This window comes from Musca domestica, unplaced genomic scaffold (genome assembly GCF_030504385.1).
Source record: "Musca domestica strain aabys unplaced genomic scaffold, Musca_domestica.polishedcontigs.V.1.1 59, whole genome shotgun sequence".
NCBI classification, from domain to species: Eukaryota; Metazoa; Arthropoda; class Insecta; order Diptera; family Muscidae; genus Musca; species Musca domestica.
In genome coordinates this window covers 1,451,260-1,469,641 of record NW_026712362.1, presented here as the reverse complement: position 1 = coordinate 1,469,641, position 18,382 = coordinate 1,451,260, and the positions used below count along the sequence as shown (strand labels likewise).

Below are 18,382 nucleotides of genomic sequence, written 5' to 3'. Positions count from 1 at the left end.
TGGACCATTTCTTTTGATACCTCCCCCATATAGGGTTCAAGATTTCGCATAAAATTGCAAAGAACTCAGTAAGAAGTGTCCATCCTTGAAAAAATTTATCAATATAGGCCCATGTTTTGGTATAACCCTCCCCTGATTTCAGCTATATCCGTGCCCTGACCACATTTTCTATTAATTTGGTCCTAATTTGGCATCTTGGTTTCGAAGGGGTAGAAAACCTCTTCACATAAAATTTTCAATGTAGATCAATGTTTCGAAATAGCGCCCATATAATGGTATCTCCTGATTTTACCTATTTTGGGGGTCTTCATACCATTTTAAATCGATTTGGCTAAATATTTGTATTGAGTCTATTTTGGGAATAGAGGCAAATTTTAACATAGATAAATACCTCCCAGTACCTCCCAGGTTCACGTTCCATTCACCCGGATCATATACCGAAAATTATCACACAGTATTATAGCTCTGTGTAGGAATACCCTTTCCGAATTTGGTACTTTTCGTTCACTATATTTTCAAAACTGCCCATTGTCTAACCCACAGTGATCCTTGTAGCTAATTTATAAGTTCAGCTCCATCCCTACACTTTTTATCCTATTTATTTACTATTTTATAATTTTCGTGTACTTATAGTACGCATATGAAATCCCAAGCTTAGTACATGATCCTATGATCCTTATAATAATACATCATTGTGAACAATTTAGTACCATTTGGTACGATTGACGCCAATAAGTACGCTTTTCCTAAACCATCCCCATATATCAGGTACACTTTCCAACTTCAATTCCCAGATAAAATTTCATGATTTTAGCCCTGTTCGTAAAAAAAAAAACTAATAGTACTTTTCGTACACTTAATACCAAATTTCAGAATTCTAGCTCTATCGTTCGAAATCCTTAAACTCGTCTCGAAAGAAAATAAAAACTATACATTTTTGACAAGACGCTATGACGTTTTAATTCAACTAATCATTCTTTGAAATTCCAATCCAAAATAAACAAGTAAAAAAGCTGTAAGTTCGGCCGGCCGAACTTTTAATACCCTCCACCATTTGGTAGAAATTTGGCAATTTCCAAAAAATACAATCCGTTAAAAATTCTGTTAAAATCTTAAAAATACCGAATGCTTATACGACGACGTGGGCCTGCATAGGCAACTTTTGTCATAAGTTATGCGAATATGGGGGGTACCGTTATATAGGGGCTACACGAAGACGTGGACCTGCGCAGACAATTTTCTGGCATGGGCTGAAGTATCCATTACGAACTTCACATTCGAAATTTGAAACAATCCCGGTAAATATTGTCGCTAAAATCATCAAAATACCGAATATCGGGGGTACGGTATATGGGGGCTTTATGAAGACGTGGACCTATATGGCCCATTATATGTTTTATGTTTTATGCTCAAATACCAAATTTGGAACGATTCCGGTGAATAATGTCGTTAAAATCATCAAAATACCGAATATTGGGAGGTACCGTTATATGGGGCTATACGAAGACGTGGACCTGTTCAGACAATTTTCTGTCTTAGGCTGTAGTATCCATTTCGAATTTCAAATACCAAATTTGAAACAATTCCGGTGAATAATGTCGTTAAAATCATCAAAATACCGAATATCGGGAGGTACCGTTATATGAGGGCTATATGATAACTTGGACCTACATGGCCCATTTACGAACTTAACCTGCCTACTGGCAGAATATACATGTGTGCAAAATTCTATCTCAATTTGTTCGAAAGATAGCGTGGTTACAACAGACAGACAGACAGACAGACGGACATGGCTAAATCGACTTAGAATTTTACGCTGATCAAGAATATATATATATATATACTTTGTTGGGTCTGACATGAGTATTTCGAGGAGTTACAAACGGAATGACAAAATTAATATACCCCCCACAGTATGGTGGAGGGTATAACAAGTTAAAAGGTATCAGTAGGTTTTACCGACAGGTTTGCTATATTATTCAAATTGTTTAACATCTACGTAATAGGTTGCGAAGGAATAGGCCAATATTGTCCACTTCATATCGGATCTAAATAAATAATGCGACATGCCAGATTTGGACTAAATTGTTTCACTTCCTTCACGTTATATGAGATCATCATCATTTTTAGAAAATTTTAAAATGTGAGTGAGTCGACCAAAGTATTCCATTTTCATACTTCATCTAATACAGATAAAAATATTGATATCGGCAAAATTACAAGAAAATCGAGTATTGATATCCAATTTTATAATATCAGGTTTCTGGTTAAGATTAATATTTAGATAAACCAAGTTTTAGAGAATCGCTGCCTTATTTCGCAAGTTATGTCATATATAAGTATTGAAAATTTTGACCCTTTGTGGAGGAGAAAGTAGATCGATGTATCGCATCTTCAATGCAGATCTTGTGTTAGTAGGGATATGAGAAATATGAAGAGAAGTGGATAATTATTTCGGATTTTATAATCGTTTTAGTTATTCTTAGACCCTTTGTGGGTCAAGTACCAGAAGGAGCGGCCCGATCTCTACCATCTTTATCCAGATGTTGTGTTGATAGAAATATTGAGATGTACCAAGTCTGAATGGAATCGGATGTTAATTTCGCGTTATATGAACTTCATTGTTATTCAAAATTTTGACTCTTTGTGGGGAAGGAACCAGAAGGAGTGGACCGATATATCCCATCTTCAGAGCAGATCTTACGTTTAGTAGAAATACTGGGTTGTGTGAAATATGAAGAGAACCGGATGCTTATTTCGGATTTTATAATCGTTTTGGTTATTCCAAAAATTTTTAATTTTTGTGGGGGAGGTACCAAAAGGAATATTTCGATCTCTACCTTCTTTATAACAGAATAGATTCAAGTCTGAACGAAATCGGACGTTAATTTCGCATTTTACTGCCTTCATGGATATTCAAAATTTTGACCCTTTGTGGGGGAGGTACTTAATGGAATGGACCGATATATTCATCAGACCTTGGGTTAATAAAAATATTGTGATGTATGTAATTTGAAGACAATCGGACTCTTACATCGCATTTTATAAAAGTTGTAATTATTCAAAATGTTGACCCTTTGTGGGGGTGGCACTGGATGGAGTGAACCGATATTGTTGCACCTGATCTAGCACCTAGGGTCAAAAAACGTTATTTCTACTATTGGCCGTATCAAATGGTATTTACCCTCTCTAGCCATATGGCTGAGGGTATAAAAAGGAGAATATGGAAATAGAAATAGATTTTCCTCAATGCTGGATAATGGCGTATGTACCATTAAAGCATGACACCTACATACAAACATACATGCATCAATATTGTGAAAAAATTGACATTGAGTTTCAAATCAGTTGTCTTATGAACCTTAAGCGTTCCTGACAAAACTCTTCCACTTATTCTTAGACCCCCCTTGATTTGCTATAAATATTTTGATTATTATGGGCTCAATTATTATGTCCATCATAGGCAACCATTTTGATTGATTGCTTTATTAAATTTGCCTTAACTTCTTCCATTAGAGAAAATGAACTTCCAGACTTTTCCACTGAACATGTCCTTGGCAGCCATGGAAGCTTTCTTGGCCAGAAACTTATAAATAAATAAATAAATAAATAATTAATAACAATAAATTTTGTATGAAAATATCCCAGATGATGTCTCCATTTTTGAGGGACAGGTTACCATGATGAGAAGAAAAAACTTACTTGGTATTGCGTACCAAGTTCAGAGGGGAGAAAATGTATCACAAAAAAATATAACATTTTATCATTTATTAGATAAAAACTTTGACTGATTTCAAATTCATAACCCATTTAATTAATCTAGTAATATAATAACTAGGTACAAACGAATTACATCTAACTCAACATCTGTGCTCATCAAACAACTACAAACAAGTGTCAAATAAAAATTCACGGTATGAACTGATCCACTAATGACCAATCTGCCCTCTTCCTCTTTTCACACCTCCTCATTCCAGAAAATTGACGAGCATCATTGTCATGGTATAAATGGCCTTGGTCAGCTGCAGACCCGTGTTCATTGTCAGCGGTACAACAGCACTTATGGTCAAACCCGATGTATTCTGGGTCATTGCCAACATGAATTGTAACATTTTCCTATCGCCATTCGAGAGTTTATACCAAATTATTTCCGTGTAACAAGAATCGATGAAGCCATCATTCTTAAAAAATAGGAGGAGGAAATTTTATTTAATTATTTATTTATTTATTATTTATATTTATTATTATTATTTATTTATTTATATTTATTATTATTTATTTATTTATTTATTATTTTTTTAAGTACTACTCACAGTAGCTCTTACTTACCGTCGTATGCACCAATGTGCCTAGACCACAAAAAACATATAACATAATGAAACAATAAAAGAAATAGGTTTGACCACCCGGCCAGGTGCCCAAGATTATACAAGAGAGCGATAAAGCCAAGCAGAGGAAGATTGTTGCCATTTCGACAAGGATTACCCAAAAGTAATTCTCCTTGACGATGGAAATGAATCTGTAATCGGAATATATTAAAAACAAATCAAAAACACAACAATGAATTCTATGGAAAATCGTACCACCAATATTGAGACTTAACTCAGAATTCAATATCACTTTCCGAAAAGTTTTTTCAAATATTTAAAATTGAGCCACTCAAAGAAAAGGGTTGCTTAACCTTTCTTATGGAAAAAGCAACAATGATAATGACGAGACTAAATTATGGAACCCCTAATATGGTCAGCTCGTGAGTTAAGGTAATACAGCCAAAAGAGGTGTTCAGTTACTTTATACGGAAATTTATAATAATTTTGGTACCATTTAGTACTTGTTGTACATTTCCAAAAACACCGTATTGTCTAAATCCTACACTCAGCTCTATCCCTATACAATTTATCAAATTTAGTAATTTTCGTACACATTTCCAAAAATACCTCCTTTTTGAAAATTAACACACTTATGATGATCCTAATACTAAAATTCACAATTCCAGATCTTTTCCAACACTATATGCCAATTTTAGTACCATTTAGTACTTTTCCTACATGATGTCGTACACATTTTCCGAGCGAGCTCGTTATATCAACCATACCTCTATTTTCCACATTCCACCTTCATACATTCATTTAAATGCATGTAGTCCAAATTTAGTATCATTTGGTACGATTGGTACACTTTAGTACGCATTTTCAAAACCACTTCCTTTTATCATTTAAGCTTCCCATCTTTGATTCCTATATTGAATTTAAAGATTTTAGGTTTGTGCGTTACAAGAAGTATCATGGTACCAAATCTAGAACCATTTAATAGTGTTCGTACACTATATGGTACACATTTCCAAAAACACCACCTTATGTGAAATCAACGCACTTACGGTGATCCTAATATCCAATATCCAAAATTCATAATTCCACTTCAATTCATGCAGTATGTACCAAATTTAGTACCATTTCCCGAGAGACCTCTTTATCTCAACCGTACCCCTAGGCTAATTCAAACATTCCACCTTTATCCCTTCACACAAATGCATAAGTACCAAATTAATACCATTTGGTAAGATTGGTACTCTTAAGTATACATCCATCCCTCATAACAGGCATACTTCCCACCTTTGTTTACCTAATAGCATTTCAAGATTCTAGCTCTATCTGTTGAATAACCTCATGGTACCAAATTAGTACCAATTAGTACTTTTCGTACACTTACATTTCATAATTCCTAAAAAATTCCTTCGTGCATATGTACTACACTAGTGACTCTGATTCCAAAATTTATCAATTAACCCAAATGCAGATTGTACCAAGTTTAGTACCATTTCGGTACGATTGACACACTTCAGTACGCATCCCCAAAAACACCTCAAACATACTCTCTAACCTCGATCCCATATACAATTTTAAGATTTAAGCTCCATCCGTCAAACAAAATATAATGGTACCGATACCTGTTAGTACATTTCGTACACATTTAGTTCGAATTTCCTAAAATTCTTTGGTACATCTATGCTGCACCTGTGACCCTTGATAAAAATATCAAAATGCTAGCTCTATCATTTCGTTCACTAGAAATGGTACCATATTTAGTACCTTTTAGTACTTTTTGTACACATAAAATTTCATAATTCCCAAAAACTCATACTACACTGGTGACCCTGATTCCAAAATTTATCAATTAACCCAAATGCAGATTGTACAAAGTTCAATACATTTCGGTACAATTGGTACTCTTAAGTATGCATTCCCAAAAACCACATCAAACTTAGTTTCTAACCTTGATTCTCATATCAAATGTCAAGATTTTAGCCCTATTTTTCAAACATAACGTAATGGTACAAAATGTGTAACTTTTAGTACATTTCGAACACTTTAAGTTCGAATATTGTTAAAAATTCTTTGGTACATATAACCTGCATTGACTCTTGATTCAAATACCTTATATACTACCTTTTACTACTTTTCGTGTCCTTCTGGTACGAATTTCCAAAACAACCTCCCTTTATTGGGCCTACTTTCCAGTTTAAGTGCCATATACAATTTTACGATTTTAGTTCTATCCAATAAAACATCATAGTCCCATATTAGTACCTTTTAGTACTTTTCGTACACTTTGGAGTTCGAATTTCCTAACAACATTTTGGTAAAAATATATTAGATCAGTGATCTTCATTCAATCCGTTCGTCCAATACAAATTGCATCAAATTTGGCACCTTTTAATACTTTTCGTACCTTTCTAGTACTAATTTTCAAAAACCCAGGAGAGGTGGACCCCTCAAGGTTGACTCCTAGGGGGACCCGCATGGAAAATGTCAAGATTTCCATTTTACCCGTTTGGTGTAGTAGTATATGGCAGACTGATTCATCAACCCCTAGACGAAACGATTGAAGCTGGAATCTTCAAATTTTGTGTGAGGGTCAACCTTGGGGCGTAGGTGCTGGAAAAGGTAATTTCTGTGTACATTCAGTTACCATCCGCCCATCCACCCATTTATCCGTCCATCTATCTACATATCTATTTATACATAGATACATAAATCCAACTTCGATTTGAATTTTATGCTGTTTTCAAATGTCATCTACAAGGGAAGGACTTAGTTATGCCATCAAAGCTACAGATCCCCTCTAGAATTCCGAGTCTATATGGTTTTGAATGGGTCATAAGAGTTTAGATCACAGGCCGAGGCAGTTGGAGCAATAGAACTTAAAGTGGTCCAGAGCAATACTTCCTGTTTCTTTAGTGTTCCATTGGACAAAAAGTCTACGACCTTAAGAAAAAAATCATGGGTCAGAAACCGAGGACACTGACGAAGTTTTACCCTTCTCGTACTCCTTGTCAAAATAATCTATTTTCGAATCTTTCCGAGGCATAATAAATCGAAAACTGAAAGCTCCTTTCAAAAGGATCCCAAGTCCATTAGAATTGTCTCACGTCATAAAGACACATGGATAGACCTTAACCTTAAAAATCGGAATCTGCCACATATCTGCAAAAGGTCTAAAAGGTGAAAATCCTTGCCACAAAGATGGTTAAAATCCTTTGCAAGATACACATCAAGATAGTCAATGAATACCTGTTTCCGAATAATTCAGAGGCAGTAAAAAATCGATGTTAAAAAGCTTCTTTCAAAGGACCCCAAATCCATGAAAATTATCTCACGTGAGATAACACATGGACAGTCCCTGGCCTTAAAAATCGGAATCTGGCATATATCTGCAATTTTCTACTTTGTAGTTGATTCTGTATTATCGCTTATATCAGTCTTCCATTATAGGCCCTTAATATCCCCTATTGGCGTTACCAAAAAAGAATCCAAATGAAATTCCAAAACCCACTTACTTCATATAGCGCTGATGCCACTCGAATATGTCCCGCAACAGTTCACCACTCCTCTCCATTTCATCCAGCTCCAGAGCCTCATTGATTTCCTGAAATTTACACGACAATATATCCTTGTACAGCGGCACATGAAAGACCAGCAAAAAGAAACACAAATCGGCGGCGAAGCTACCAAATCCACCGAACAGGATACTGAAAAAATGTACGACATTCATTATTATGAAATCCCTTTCCACCTTCGGATCCAGCCCAGGCAATAAAAACTGCATTATAAATACGCGTTGATTGAAGAAGAAACGATAGAACGGCACCACTGTGATCAGGCTACAAACGACAATGGCATAAACGATGCCCATCGATTTGAGGCCAACAACGGTTCGATTCATGGTCTTGTGTAAATAGGCACGATAATCGGAATGTTTCTTTTCGTTGTATTCCTTGTAGATCGTGTGCAGTTCGTCGACCAAAAAACGAAAATAGGCCTTATTCCTAATGGCATTCAAGAGTTTGGCATAGCCCTACAGGCAGAGAGGGATTTAGGAGAGAAAAGGGAAACAATAAAAATTAGAAAATTGGAAAACTAATCGCCACGAAGCCCAATGACTTACATGCACCCCACTGCCCACCATGGCCAAGGCCTGCAGACTGTGCGACCATTCCCCCTCCAAATAGATGCTCACATACACTGTATAACACGTCAATATGGAAAACATATTGATGAACGTTATCACCGTCCAGGTGAGTAAATTCATTTTCCACTCCGGATTCAGGACATCACAACCACAGTATTTCGAGGAGAGACGTATGATGCGAACAATAAATTCGTTGCGCTGCACCACAGATATGACCATGACGATGTCAGATGTCTTCTATTAATTTTTCAAAACAAATATTCAAACGGAAAATTCAAGGATTGCAACCAACTCATGAATGGCCAACAAGGATAGTGTGTGTGTGAAAATTCAGGTCTGTGGAGGAATTTTCCCCAAACATCTGGCATTGAGTGATAATTTCCAACCTTTGACATGAAAATTGTGCAATTTGTTTAATTGGACTTTAAAAACTGACAATAGGCCGGTTCTCAACCAAGTAATGGATTTAAGGCAGCTAATGAGTACCTCTAACAAAGAGAGTCGAAATGAAGCCTCAATGAATTTGAAAGGAACATTTTTGATGATTTTTAGGAATTATTAACCATTAACCAAAATGTAGATTGTACCAAAATTAGTACCATTTGGTACGCTTGGTAGTTTTAAGTACACATTTTTACAACCATCTCCTTATAACAGGCATACTTTCCCAAGCACTTCAAGATTCTAGCTGTATTCGTTGAAAAATATAATAGTACCCAATTAGTACCTTTTAGTACTTTTCATACACTTAAATAGTCCCAAAAACTTCTTGGTACATATATACTACACCAGGGACCCTCATTTCAAATTTTATACATTTACCCAAAAGCATGTTGTACCAAATTCAGTACCATTTGGTACGGTTGGTAAACTTAAGTACGCATTTCCAAAATCACCTCAGATATACTTTCCAACCTAGATTCCCATGTGGAATTTCAAATTTCCCGCCCTATCCGACAAACAACACATCATGGGACAAAATTAGTAACTTTTAGTACATTTCGAATATTTTAAAAACTATTTGGTACATATATCCTACATCATTGACCCTTAATCCAAATAACAAAATTCCAGCTCTATCTTTTCGCCCAATACAAGTGGTACCTAATTCCGTACCATTTAGTACTTTTGTATTACTTAAATTTCGTAATTCATGAAAACTCTTATTCCCTGATTCAAAAAGATGGTACCAAAGCTAGTAACATTGGGTACGATTGGTACACTTGAGTACGCATTTCCAAAACCACCTCAGACATACTTTCCAACCTTGATTCCCATATCAAATTTCAAGATTTCTGCCCCATTCCGTGAAAAAAAACATCATGGTACAAAATGAGTAACTTTTAGTACATTTAGTACATTTTAAGTTTGTATGTTCCAAAAAAAAAAAAACTCTTTGGTACATATATCCTGCACCATTGACCCTTGATGCAAAAATCAAAATTCCAGGTTTATCCTTTCCCCCAATACAAATGGTATCATATTCAGTACCTTTTAGTACTTTTCATATATTCAACTTTCGTAATTCCCAAAAACTCCATGGTACATATATACACTACACCAGTGACCCTCATTTCAAATTTTATCCATTAGCTAAAAGCATATTGTGCCAAGTTTAGTACCATTTGGTACGATTGGTACATTTAAGTACACATTTCCAAAACCTCCTCGGACAAAATTTCCAAACTTGATTTCCAAAAAAAATCAAGATTTCCGCCCTATCCGTCAAACGAAACATCATGGTACTTAATGAGTAACTTTTAGTACATTTCGTACACTTTAAGTTTGAATATTCTCGAATCTCGTTGGTACTTGTATGCTGCACCATTGATCCTTGATCCAAATATCAAAATACTAGCTTTATATTTTCGCCCAATAAAAATGGTGCCATATTCAGTAACTTTTAGTACTTTTCGTACACTTCTGGCACGAATTTCCAAAACTACATCCATTTATTAGGCATACATCCCAACCTTTAATAAACGTAGATTCTTAAAAGAACAAAACCCCAGGAGCCTTAAACTTGTTTTTTTTTTAAGAACACATTAAAGGGCCTCTGGAACTTTAAACTTGAATTCCTTAACATGGGTATATTAGGGAACTTATATAAAAACCACAGGAGGCGTAAAAGTGCATTTTTTAAAGAAATTTTTCAAAGGATCCCAGGCGCCTAAATATTGCTTTTTTTAAAGAATAATTTTTAAGACATCTGAAGCCTTAAACGTGGATTTTTAAAATAAAAAGTTTTAAAGGCCTACAGAGCCCTAAACCTGGATTTTTTTTAAAGAACAAAGGATTTCTGGCGCCTAAATATTTCTTTTTTAAAGAATAATTTTTAAGACCTCTGAAGCCTTAGACGTGGATTTTTAAAATACAAAGTTTTAAAGGGCCTACAGAGCCTTAAACCTGGATTTTTGTAAAGAACATATATAGGACCCATATAGCCATAAACATGGGTTTTAAAGACAATTTATAAAGGACTATAGGAGACTTAAACGTGAATATTTAAAGAACATTTATAAAGGACACCAGAAGCCTTTAAAGTGAATTTTTGAAATACAATTTTTAAAGGCATTAAATGTGGATTTTGAAGGACAAGCGAGTCCCAAACGTGGGTGTTCTAAAGAAAAATTTTAAAGGACAAAGGGAGTCTCAAACGTGTTAAAGGACATACGGAGGTTTTAAAGAATTTAAAAAAAAATAATTATTTACAGTTCCAAGGAAGCCTCAAACGTCGATTTTATTACAAAAAATGTTCAAAGGACCAAGGAAGCCTTAAAAGTAGATTTTTTAAATTTTGTTGTTTTTTTAAAAGAATAATTGTTAAGACCTCAGGGGCCGTGAACGTGGATTTTAAAAATACAAAGTTGTAAATGTTTAAAGGACTAATGAAGCCTCAAACGAGGAATGCCTTAAATTTTGTTGTTTTTTTAAAAGAATAATTGTTAAGACCTCAGGGGCCTTGAACGTGGATTTTAAAAATACAAAGAGTCTTAAACCTGGAATTTTTTAAAGAACATATATAGAGGACCTATGTAGACATTTTATTATATTTAAAGAACATTTATAAAGGACACCAGAAGGCTTTAACGTGAAGTTTTAAAATAAAAATTTTTAAAGGACCTATGTAGCATTAGACGTGGATTTTCTATAAATAACATTTTTAAACGACCTATGTAGCCTTAAACTTGGATTTTTAAGGACCAAGGAGACCTCAAATGTGGATATTCTAAAGAAAAATTGTAAAGGACATACGGAACAATAATCGTGGTTTTAAATTACCAAGGGAGCCTCGAACGTGGATTTTTATACCCTCCACTATAGTATGGAGGTTATACTAAGTTTGTCATTCCGTTTGTAACACCTCGAAATATACATTTTAGACTCCACAAAGTATTTATATTCTTGATCAACATAAAATTCTATGTCGATTTGGCGATGTTCGTCCGTCCGTCTGTTGTAATCACGCTAGAGTCAAATCGAATAAAGATGGGAAGCTAAAATTTTGCACAGATCAGTCTTTTGTCTGCAGGCAGGTCTAGTCGATATCTCGATATCGTGTAGCTCCCATATAACGGTAGCCCCCATTTGATGATTGTCGGTACAATATTCACCGATAATATTTTGAAAATTCGCATTTGAAGTTCCTAATAGGTGCTTCAGCCTGTGACAGCTCCAGGTTTTCATATAGCCCCTATATAACGGTACCTTCCTATATTCGGTATTTTGATGATTTTAGCTACATTTTCAGTGGAATTGTCTAAAAATCCATACTAGAAGTTCTTTCTAAGCACTTTACCCCCTGGAAGAGAAATGTGTATATAGATGCACGATATCGTATGGCCCACATACAACGGTAACCTCCGATATTCGATATTTTGACGATTTTAGCGTCATTATTTACCGGAGTTGTTTCAAATTTCGTATTTGAAGTTCCTAATAGGTAATACAGCCTGTGACAGAAAATTGCCTATGCAGATCCAGGTCTTCGTAAAGACCCCATATATCAGTACCTCCCTATATTCGGTATTTTGATGATTTTAGCTACATAATTCACCGGATTTTTTTCCAAGTTTTTTGTAATGGGTTATGACAAAAGTTGCCACGTCTTCGTATAGACCCCAATATAACGGCATATTCGGAATATTTGAGATTTTAACAGAATTTTTAAGGGATTTAATTTTTTGAAAATTTCCAAATTCGTTCCAAATGGTGGAGGGTATTAAAACTTCGGTCGGGCCTGTGTTTTTACTTGTTCATATTTAACCGAATTTTTCCATTTAGTAAAACTCGGTCCGGGTTATCTATTGCTTTAATAAATACTTTTTAATATAATTATTATCGAGGTCACATCATGCACTATACAGCAATAATATTTGGTACTAGTGGTAAAAAAGCCTCGGTCAGATTTTTTAAAAATCAATTCAAAGTTGGATATATTTCCAAAATTGTGACTACTCTGAAGCCATGATACGCATCCAAATAAGGTTCATAGTGTGTATGATCTGCTACACATTAATTCCCAATAAAAACTTTTTTTTGTTATGGAAGCTCTACTAAATTCGCATAGTGGTGTAGGTTATCATACGTATGCAGCCTTAAACATGGATGTTTTAAAGAAAAATTTTAAAGGACGTACGGAGCAATAAACGCGGTTTTAAAAACCAAGGGATCCTAAAATGTGGATTGTTCTAAATAAAAAGTTTATAGGACCTATGGAGCCTTAAAAGTGTATTCTTCCTGAAATATTTTTAAGGATCTATGGAGCTTTAATCCTGGTCAGAAAATAAATAATTAATTGGTGTGGCTCACCTTTTACTATCTGCTTGGAAACTATCTATTAATGTAATATCAAGATGGCGCTAATGATAACATGAAGTTCAATAGCAAAACTACTTCAAGATCAGGCAGACACAATTACAAATGTAACTCGATTGGAAATTAATATCCTCCTGGGGTATTGATATAATGTTGCAAACTTTTTACCTCCTCTAAGAATATATTCTGATATATGAGTTTTCATTAAAATCTTCCTGGTCATTTCATGTCCAGATGGCGTTCGTAATGGCTCATGGTCCATATTTTGAAGATATTGTCTGTCAATAAATCGATACGAGCCAGTGAAAATAATGAAACGATTTAAAACACCCTAAAAATTCGAAAAACCCAATAATAAAGGAGTTATGGCCAAAGTAAGAAAATAAACTATTCAACATTTAAAAACGACGTGTGAATCGTAACCCGAGTTGCAACGAGCATCTTTGCTTGGGTATTGAATTTATGTTGCAGATATTTGTTCCTCGCCTAGAAGTATGCTCTCAAATTCATTTTTATTACAGCTACCTGACCTTTTTTCATATTAAGATGGCGCTCGTAATTAAATAGTTTTTAGTTTTTGATCTCTTCTGGTTGATTTAAAATCAAGATGGCACTGGATTTATTTTAGAACTTCTGCTCATTTCCATTTCCAAAAAAATGGTGCCAATTATAAATTTATAGATTTGCGCATAACCTGGTCAATAAATCGATATTAGGCAGTTAAATTTATGGGTTCGTAACCCGTAAATTCATCTTTTTTAAACTACCTGTTAATCTTCATGTCAAGATGGCGCTAGAATAGCAAGTTTTCTGATTTTGGTCTTTGCTTTTAAATATTATAGGGACTTTTGAAGGTTTAAGTCGAATTTCCAAACCGAATCTGTAGGAAATTTCGACCCATTAAAATTTTGAAAAAAATTCTTCATTCATAACCTTTAGAATTGCTAATTTTTGTAGTCCTTTTCAGGAACAAATGTATATGACGACAGATTAATTGAAACCTTTAAAATATATGTAGGTATAAATAATGTATGAGAAGCATTCAGGTGTTATATAGCCACAAAAGGTTATGTACTGCTTAATTAGTTGTTTTTTTTTTTTTTCATTTCACGTGTTGCTAATTGTCATGGGCAGGAAGTTAGTGGAAATTATTTATTGCAGCTTAGTTTGCTGAAATCCCTCACACATATCGATTAGAAGCGTTTGCGGAATATTTCCAGAAAACCACTTTCGGAGATCGAAATTTTGTAAAACAAAATGACCATATCGGTGGTGGATGAATATGAGGGAATTGTGCGCCTCATCAAACTGTGTTCGGGAGTTTGTGGGGCAAATGTTTTCGTTGCCAACTATAAGGTTAATGTCCTGACAAGGATTGTGGTGACATTTATAAATCTGTATTTTATCTTCACGGGCTATACGTTGTATATTAACATATTTATCGAAAAGGATTGGACCCATATGCTGCAGGTCATTTGTTTTTTCGGAAGTGCTCTACAGGTGAGAAGGGGAAGGGGGATTTTTTTTTTGAAAGAACATTTCAATCTTTTCCTTTGCAGGGCTATTGCAAGCTGCTGAATGCCATTTGGAACAAGGACCATTTGCGTTATTTGGTCGATGATTTACGTGAAGTCTATGCCGAATATGCTCCGAAACATGACGAGTATCGTGACTGCTTACAGAAAAGCATAAATACGGCCGTAAAGTGCATCAAACTGATGGCCTTCTTTCATGTGGCCATTACCGTTGGCCTGATTGGGGTGGTGCCATTCTTTCGCTTTGTGTTCAATGAACGCATCTTTGTCATGCAATTCCAGTTGCCCGGCGTTGATGGGGATACCGAATACGGTTACCTCATTATGAATTGTATGCACAGTATTTGCATTATTTTCGGGGCATTTGGAAATTTTGCAGCCGATTTGTGTTTCTTTACCTTCGTCAGTCATTTTCCATTGTTCAAGGGTATATTGTCGTGTAAATTCCATGATTTGAATGATGTCCTTGAGGGCAGTGATGATGCCAAAAAGGCTGAGTGTAAGGAGATGCTTAAGGATATCTTCCGATGGCATCAGAAGTATATGAGGTAAAGAGTGAAAAAACAGTCGATGGAATGAAAATGACTTCTCATTTTTTTTCTTTTTGATTTTATGCAGATATATAACCACCGTAAAGGACAACTATTTCTGGGTTCTTCTCGTGGAAATGGCCACAATTGCTTTGAGCATATCTTCAACTCTGTTCTGTCTACTTTTGGGTACCTGGCCAGGTGGCCAAACCTATCTCTCCTATTGCTTTATAATGTTGTATATTTATTGTGGCCTGGGTACTGTCGTTGAAGTGACCGTAAGTAGAGAGAGCGAGAGAGGGAGAGTGAGTGAGTGAGAGAGGGGAGAGAAATCCCCAAATATTTTGAAATAAGAACTGTTGGGTTCGAGCTCGAAGCATATAAAACAAGTTTGAATTTATCAGTCGATTTTGATGACAGCGGTATCCTAGGCCTAGCCTAACTCCTTTTTTTACCCTCCATCATACGTAGATTGGGGAATATATTTAGTTCGTTATTCCATTCGTAATTCATCGAAATAATAATTTTAGACCTTCCAAAGTATATGTATTCTTGATCCACGTAAAATTCTAGGACGATTTAGCCCTGCACGACCGTCCGTCTGTTGTAATCACGCTATTGTTAAAACGAATTAAGATAGGAAGCTAAAATTTGGACAGATCAGTCATTTATCTGCAGGCAGATCAAGTTCGAAGATTGGCTTTATCGGACCACGATATCGTATAGCCCTCCACAGAACGGTACCCCCCCCCCCCCCCCCCATATTCGGTATTTTGATGATTTTAGCCATATTTTTCAATGGATTGTCTGAAAATCCGCACAAGGTGTTCGCTCTGAGTACCTCATCCCCTGGAAGAGATTTGTCTATATAGGTCCACGATATCGTATAGCCCTTATACAACGGTACCCCCCGATATTCGGTATTTTCATGATTTTTTGCGACATTGTTTACCGGAATTGTTTTATATTTCGTATTTGAAGTTCCTAATAGTCACTTTAGTCTATGACAAACATTTCGTATGCAGTTCCACGCCTTCGTGTAGCCCCCATATTTCCGAAGGAATTTTTTCACATTTGGTATTTAAAACTCGTAATGAGTATTACAATCTATGACGGAACATTGTCCATGTAGGTCCACGACTTCATATAGCCCACATATAATTGAACCTCCCTTTATTCGGTATTTTGATGACATTAGCGATTTTTTATCGGAATTGTTTTAAATCTCGTTTTTAAAGTTCGTAATGGGCACAACATCCTATGACAAAAAATTATTAATGCAGGATCATGTATTCGTAGAGACCCGGTTTTCCTTTGAGCTGTATTTTTTGACAATTTTTTTTGCAAATTTTCAAGTTTTTTTCAAAATGATCAAGGAGATTAAAAGTTCGACCCAGCAGAAGTTAGCTGCTTTTTATACCCTCAGCATATGAACAAAACATGCCTCATCGAAATAACGGGTTTAGACCAGGGCATTTAGAGTCGATCTAGCTATGTCTGTCTCTCTGTCTATCTGGATGGTGCGCAGGATAATCTCGTAGGGAGTATCCGATTTGGTCCAAACTTGGTACATAGTAATATCATTATCAAACTTAGATCGCTCTACTCAATCTGGTACCCCTCCCCCCCAAAAAAAAAATTAGAAAGTTTCAAAAAAATATTTTACTGCACAGAATGAGAAGCTATAGTCCGCTTTTACTCCAACTTTGCAAATCCTAATATTTGCATCAGTTCTAGGTCAGGTACGAAAATGGGCAATATAGGTCCACGCCATCAAGTACCTGTCCCACAAAAGGTCAAAATTTTGAATAATTACATATTTTAAAAAGTGTGATTTTAGAGTCCGATTATCTTAAAATTACACACATCACAATATTTTAATGAACCCAAGATCTGGTGTGAATATGGAATATATCGGTCCACTCCTTCCGGTACCTTCCCCACAATAGGTCAAACGTTTTAATAACCCTGAAGTTCATAAAACGCCAAATTAACTCCCGACCCCATTAAGAATTGGCACATCTCAATATTTCCATCAACACAAGATCTGCTACAAATGTGGTAGAGATTGGGCCATTTCTTCTGGTATCTCCCCCACGTAGGGTTCAAGATTTTGAAAAAACAAAACGCTTAAAAAAAGCCGAATAAGCATCAAACTCGCTTCGAATTCCACACATGCTAACACTTTTGCTTGCACAAGATCTGTTGTGAGAATGATATATATCTGTGAACCCCTTCTGGTACTTAGGAGATCACAAAAATGGCAATTCTTGTAAGAAACCCATAATTTGAAGCTATATAGAAACCCAAAAAGTAGTCAATATTTGGGCCATAATATATTGTCCTATCAACATTTCTCACTTAATTTCCCGCATAGAAACTGGAACGATTATAAGGCAGGGGAACTAGAACGAGGACCTTGGAGGGGCTCAAATGCTAACCTAACCTCTATCAATATATATAATATTTGCAGAGGCATTTTTGTAAATTATTTTTTATTTTATTTCTTTTTTTCGATTTTTCATTTTTGTTTTCACCTTTTAATTTTCAGAATGATAGCTTCACCGATTTGTGTTACACCCAAGTGATTTGGTATAAGCTACCCGCAGCCGAGAGAAAAATGTTGCTCATGATGTTGATGATGGCTCAAAAAACCGGAGGTCTTACAATTGGCGCTGTCATTCCGCTGACCGTGAATACCGGTCTACAATTAACCAAACTTATTTACACCATGACAATGATGTTGATCAATTTTCTTGATTAAATACTACTAAATATTTTCAAGTAATAATATAAATATATTTAATCTCATTTAAAGGAAATTGACTAATTAGTTTAAGGAAATTAAACGTAATAAATTGTAGCAGATTATAAATAAATGCACTTTTATTCACTAACTTCTCCAATCAAAAAATAGAATCTGATTAAAAATGTACAGCGTCATTACTCTAAGAAATTATTAGTTATTTTTATCGGAAACATGTCATTTATTTACTCAAAATAAATCAGTTTCGAATATTAAAAATATTA

General features: G+C 35.3%; 2 protein-coding genes across 2 annotated transcripts; one reads left to right on the top strand and one right to left on the bottom strand.

The window, feature by feature from the left end:
- Window positions 1-3,740: 3,740 nt before the first annotated feature.
- On the bottom strand, window positions 3,741-8,753 carry LOC101895861 (odorant receptor 67d-like). Its single transcript, XM_059129030.1, has 3 exons — window positions 8,446-8,753; window positions 7,838-8,355; window positions 3,741-4,181 (listed from the first exon to the last, which is right to left on the bottom strand). The coding sequence occupies exons 1-3, from the start codon at window positions 8,686-8,688 to the stop codon at window positions 4,145-4,147; spliced, it is 798 nt and encodes a 265-aa protein (XP_058985013.1). The 5' UTR covers window positions 8,689-8,753; the 3' UTR covers window positions 3,741-4,144.
- A 5,727-nt stretch (window positions 8,754-14,480) lies between these two features.
- On the top strand, window positions 14,481-18,382 carry LOC131805631 (odorant receptor 67d-like). Its single transcript, XM_059129029.1, has 4 exons — window positions 14,481-14,787; window positions 14,847-15,370; window positions 15,441-15,630; window positions 17,904-18,382. The coding sequence occupies exons 1-4, from the start codon at window positions 14,545-14,547 to the stop codon at window positions 18,114-18,116; spliced, it is 1,170 nt and encodes a 389-aa protein (XP_058985012.1). The 5' UTR covers window positions 14,481-14,544; the 3' UTR covers window positions 18,117-18,382.

Bases quoted from the DNA above. Each gene is read 5' to 3' on its own strand.
- LOC101895861 (XM_059129030.1), bottom strand. From the start codon at position 8,688: ATGGTCATATCTGTGGTGCAGCGCAACGAATTTATTGTTCGCATCATA. The intron at 8,356-8,445 runs GTAAGTCATTGG...CTCTGCCTGTAG, and splicing joins TGGTGGGCAGTGGGGTGCAT to GGCTATGCCAAACTCTTGAA. The intron at 4,182-7,837 runs GTAAGTGGGTTT...CTATTTTTTAAG, and splicing joins TGGCATCAGCGCTATATGAA to AATGATGGCTTCATCGATTC.
- LOC131805631 (XM_059129029.1), top strand. From the start codon at position 14,545: ATGACCATATCGGTGGTGGATGAATATGAGGGAATTGTGCGCCTCATC. The intron at 14,788-14,846 runs GTGAGAAGGGGA...TTTCCTTTGCAG, and splicing joins TTTTCGGAAGTGCTCTACAG to GGCTATTGCAAGCTGCTGAA. The intron at 15,631-17,903 runs GTAAGTAGAGAG...TTTAATTTTCAG, and splicing joins GTACTGTCGTTGAAGTGACC to AATGATAGCTTCACCGATTT.